Genomic DNA, 4,926 nt, shown 5'->3' on the forward strand with positions numbered 1-4,926 from the left:
ATGTTATTGTTGGCATTAACGACGGATTTAATTAGTTTCCATAAAAAGAGAATTATAATTATGGATATCATTTAATATATATAATTATGGAAATCATTTAATATCTATAATTATTTAATTATATAATTATTTAATTTACTAAATTTCTATTGGTGCATTCTAGCATACAATAAATGTAAAAAACAAAATAACCTAGCCCTATATATATATATATATATATATATATATATATATATATATATATATATATATATATATATAAGGATGACACTGAAACATAAAATAACAAAGATGAGCTATTTAAAAATCCGAAGGTCTTTTTTTTTGTATTACAAAGTACAAATTTATAGAAGAATAATTTATAACCATAGCAAATTAATTAAAAAAATAAAATACTGTAACAAATAACCATTATAAATCCTAATAGAGTTGTTGGTGATTTTAATGTTAATGACCATTTCATTTAATTTGAATTAACACAAGTATCAAATGAGTATTGATATATAATACAAGTTAAGTGATACAAAATCACATTATATATGAGAGTTTTATACCTCATACAACGAAAAACAGGTCAGAGGGCCACACCCTTGCAGGGTCTAAGAGGAAGTACCCTTTAAGGTGGACTTGGAATGCAGTGAGAAGACATTATCATAATAAGGAAGTTAGATGAAGACAAAACTGCAAATTTGGTCCTTGTGGTTTGTCAAAACCTTTGGACGGGGTCCAAAAAGTTTCCAGCTTGCACCAAAGGTCCAAAATCAAGGTTTTCATGGGTTTTTAGTCCATTCCGTCATTGTCCGTTTGTTTGGAGCCGTTAGTGCCATCACGTGCCCTCCATGTGAGGGCATTTTGGTCATTTTAGGTCCTAGCCTCCGTTGTCGCCACTTCAATTAATAAGATTGCAGACTATACTCACTCCTTCGTCTTCTACTCATACCTCTTTGGATTCAAACGCAAAAACCCTAACGATCATCTGAAAATTGGCTTGTGTTCATGCTTTTGCAAATGTGGGGACTTAGAAATGTTGGAGAGATTGTCAACGTTCAAGAAGTTTATGGTAAGATTCAAACTTTGAAAAAACTTAGAAAAACTCTGTATTTTATGATCAAGCTTCAAACTTTGAAAAACTCTAACAATCGTCTCTTTCTGTTTTGAAGATGGTTACCCCAACATATTCTCTATTGAACTTCATCACGGAGGGAGTTTCACAAAGTTTCCAAATATCAGGTATATTAATGGCCAAGTAAGGTACTTTGATGTTGTCGACATTGATGAATTTTCTGTTCATGAACTAGACTTGATGATGAGAGAATTAGGGTATGATGGTACTGAAATCATGTATTACCATTTCCATTTGCCTAATGAAGGATTTGACTTTGGACTCCGAGCATTAGGTAACAATGATGATGTGCGTAATCTCTCACGGTATGTTACCCATAATAACAAAATGATTAAAGTGTACACAGAGCATGGTCAAACGGACTTGCTTTCATATTTTATGTCCCCAACTGGTCCAAGAAGGGTTATAATAGAAGACATGGACAATCAGGGTCCTCTTAGACCATCATCACCTGTAGTTGCTCATGAAGTGGTAACTCCAATCCAAATTGATGTTGGTGAGGGTGATTTAGGGTTAGCATTAACCTTATACAAATCAGCAACACCTGAATTTAGTAGGTCTAAAGGTTGGAAACATAGTAAAGGGGCATCGTCTTGTATTAGAAAGCTTAACTTGGATTGGGAAGGTGGTGAAAAAACAATGGCAAGTGGTGAAGTTAATAAAGGTAAGGGTGTAGAAGGATTTGCAGATGAATTTGTTGTAGTTGATGCAGAAAAAGAGTTAAACAAACAGATTGATATGATTGAAGAACTTGACATGAACAAATCCAATGGTGAGGGTGTAGAAGGATTTGCAGATGAGGGGTATAGAGTTGTCATGGATAATGATCCTCAAGGAGTCAATGAATTTTCAACTAACATCAACATAGATGATGAGTTAATGACAAACTTTCAACCTTTTGAAGGGTTTGAAGACCAAGATAGCATCCCATTTAATGGGTTTGAAGGCCAAGATAATATTCCTTTCAATGATGAGTGGAGACAAGAGGAGTCCGATGACATTTAGTTTGAAAATCAAAACAGTGAAGATGAAGATAGTGACTTTATGATTGATGAGGACAACATAATTGATGATGTTGAGGTTGACATGGAGGATTTCAATCTAAATATTGATACAGAAGTAGAGTTCAATGGATGTCAAAGTTTGGGTGGTCAAAGAAATGAAGATAGTGATGAAGAAGAGGGTTTGGAGGTAACTGATAATGACGAGTGGGATTCACTAAGTGATGACTCAGGGGATAACAGGAAAGAAGAGAAATGATCAAAGAGCTGGGGAAACAAACCTTATGTTCTGCTGGTGAGGTGCACAAGGTAGCTTTTCATATTGGGCAGAAATATAAAGCCAAGAAAGAATTGAAAGATAAAATTAACCTGCATGCTTTAGAGACAAAGAGGAATATCTCATTCACAAAAAACGACAAGAGTAGATTAACAGCTGTTTGTGATGGAACTGTAGTTTTAAATGCAAGTGGGGTAGGTGGACCTACCTCTGGGAAAAAGGTAAAGGGTAAAGATGTAAACTCAGATAAAGTTAAATGCACATGGAAACTTCATGCATCTAGGTCAAGTGAACAAGACTACTGGTTTATTAAGACCTATAATCAGAAACACATCTGCCTCCAAACACGAAAAATCAGATCTTGCACAACAACATTTCTTTCCAAACGTATTATGGATCAGATTGAAGCTAATCTTGGACTGCCTGTTCGTGCCTTACAAGAGCAACTCCAATCAACTTATGGAGTTAGTATTTCAGAAGAGAAAACATTTAGGGCAAAAGCATTAGTCACTAAAAATGTTGCAGGGGATTACGTAAAGCAATATGCAGCTTTGAGAGACTATGTACTAGAGCTACAAAAGACAAATGAAGGTACAACTGTAAAGATTGATGTGGTTTCTGAACCTGTGGTTTCATCCCCAACTAGGCAATTCAGAAGGATATATGTGTGTTTAGGTCCTTTGAAGAAAGGATTTAAGGCAGGTTTGAGAGAATTTTTAGGCTTAGATGAAGCCTTCATGAAGGGACCTTTCCCAGGTCAAATACTAAGTGCAGTTGGTGTTGATTCCAACAATGGAACCTACCCATTGGCATATGCTGTTGTTGAAAGTGAAAACACTTCAAGTTGGAAATGGTTTCTTCAGTGTCTTGCAGAAGATCTTGACTTGTATTCAAATTCCAACTTTACCTTTATCAGTGATAGACAGAAGGTACTATAGTTACATTTAATATTGCATACTAGGTTCATTACAGACTAATGCTAATGACTTATTTTGTTTTGGTGAAAACAGGGTCTTCTACCAGCCATAGAACAATTGTTCCCTAATGCAGAACACAGGCTCTGTATTAGACACATATACCAGAACATGAGGAAGTTATTTAAGACTATAGAGTACAAGGAGTATTTTTGGAGGTGTGCTACAGCCACCACCATACCAGAGTTTGAAGCTGTAATGGTAGAGCTAAGGAATTATGACATAGAAGCATATCAGTGGCTCTTGAAAATCCCTCCACATCATTAGGCTAGAAGTCATTTTTCAGGTATTTTCTCAATTTGTTGTCTTATTTTTTATTATAGTATAGATATACACTAACTGTTGTTTTGTTAATGAACTATTAGGAAGGGCAATTTCAAACATGTTATTGAATAACCTTTGTGAAATGTTCAATAGCAAACTTGTTAAAGGGAGAGACAAACCCATTATCAGCTGTTTAGAGTTCATCAGAGAGTACCTTATGAAGAGAGTATGCAATGTGATGAAGGTGTTAAACAAGTGTCAAGGTCCATTAACTCCAACTGGTACTAGGATTTTGGAAGCAAACACAACACTAGCTAGTAAGTATCATGCACGATGGAATGGGGGACAAAAGTATCAGGTTAAAGGTCCATGGAATGATCAACATGTGGTGGACATGGAGAAAAGGGAGTGTAGTTGTAGAAAGTGGGAGCTTACTGGAATTCCTTGCAAGCATGCAATTGCAAGCCTAAATGAAATGGCAGGCAATAATGAAAAGGTGGGAGAACTCTACACCTATGTGCATAAGGTGTATTGGATTGATACATGGAAAGAGATGTACTCCTTCAAGGTGGAGCCTATCAAAGGTAGAGCCATGTGGCCTAAGAGTGACTGCCCAACAACTCTTGTGCCTCCACCACACAACAAAGCTATAGGCAGGCCAAAAAAGAAAAGAAGGATTACAGCAGAGGAAAGGATTGAAATCCAGCAACGTAAGAAGCAAGCACACAGTCAAAGTCAAAATGATAATGAAACTCAATCACTGAGCAGGAAGTTTTTGACTGTGACATGTAGTAAGTGTAAGCAAAAGGGTCACAATGCAAGGATCTGCAAGGCCAAAGATGGGAATTGATGTTTAAGTACTTTTTATGTTTGTGAAGACTTGTTAATGCACTTTAGTTGGTACTTTGTTGCCTTTTTTTGGTTCCATTTTGATAATATACTTTGATGCCCTTTTATGGAACAATGTACTCCAATGTTTTGATAATGTACTTTAATGCCCTTTGTTTGTAATGATTGTGTTTTGGCATTTATCTGTTATGGTCCCCTTTTGGTAATGTTGTTTGTTATTTGTTTATGTTGTACTGTGAAAGCATGAAGATGTTATGGCAATGTACTTAATGTATGCATGTAAAACCATTACAATTGCATATTCAAGCGTAGAGAAAAACCATTACACTTGCATATCATGTCAAGATCAAACCTTTATAATTTCATATTCATAAAAGGATAAAACCATTACACTTCCCATTGTCATAAAAGCATTACATATACAATGATCCAAAAGAC

The 4,926-nt window shown here is 35.5% G+C and overlaps 2 protein-coding genes across 2 annotated transcripts; both read left to right on the forward strand.

The window, feature by feature from the left end:
• Window positions 1-2,379: 2,379 nt before the first annotated feature.
• Window positions 2,380-3,642, forward strand: LOC145057612 (uncharacterized). Its single transcript, XM_079005483.1, has 2 exons — window positions 2,380-3,330; window positions 3,412-3,642. Exons 1-2 carry the CDS (start codon window positions 2,380-2,382, stop codon window positions 3,640-3,642), a joined length of 1,182 nt encoding a protein of 393 aa, XP_078861609.1.
• Window positions 3,643-3,757: 115 nt separating this feature from the next.
• Window positions 3,758-4,489, forward strand: LOC145057622 (uncharacterized). Its single transcript, XM_079005494.1, has one exon. It carries the CDS (start codon window positions 3,758-3,760, stop codon window positions 4,487-4,489), a length of 732 nt encoding a protein of 243 aa, XP_078861620.1.
• Window positions 4,490-4,926: the final 437 nt, after the last annotated feature.

This window comes from Lactuca serriola, chromosome 1 (assembly GCF_051521515.1).
Source record: "Lactuca serriola cultivar US96UC23 chromosome 1, Lser_US96UC23_V15, whole genome shotgun sequence".
In the NCBI taxonomy this organism is placed as follows: Eukaryota; Viridiplantae; Streptophyta; class Magnoliopsida; order Asterales; family Asteraceae; genus Lactuca; species Lactuca serriola.

Bases quoted from the DNA above. Each gene is read 5' to 3' on its own strand.
- LOC145057612 (XM_079005483.1), top strand. From the start codon at position 2,380: ATGATCAAAGAGCTGGGGAAACAAACCTTATGTTCTGCTGGTGAGGTG. The intron at 3,331-3,411 runs GTACTATAGTTA...TGGTGAAAACAG, and splicing joins TTATCAGTGATAGACAGAAG to GGTCTTCTACCAGCCATAGA.
- LOC145057622 (XM_079005494.1), top strand. From the start codon at position 3,758: ATGTTATTGAATAACCTTTGTGAAATGTTCAATAGCAAACTTGTTAAA.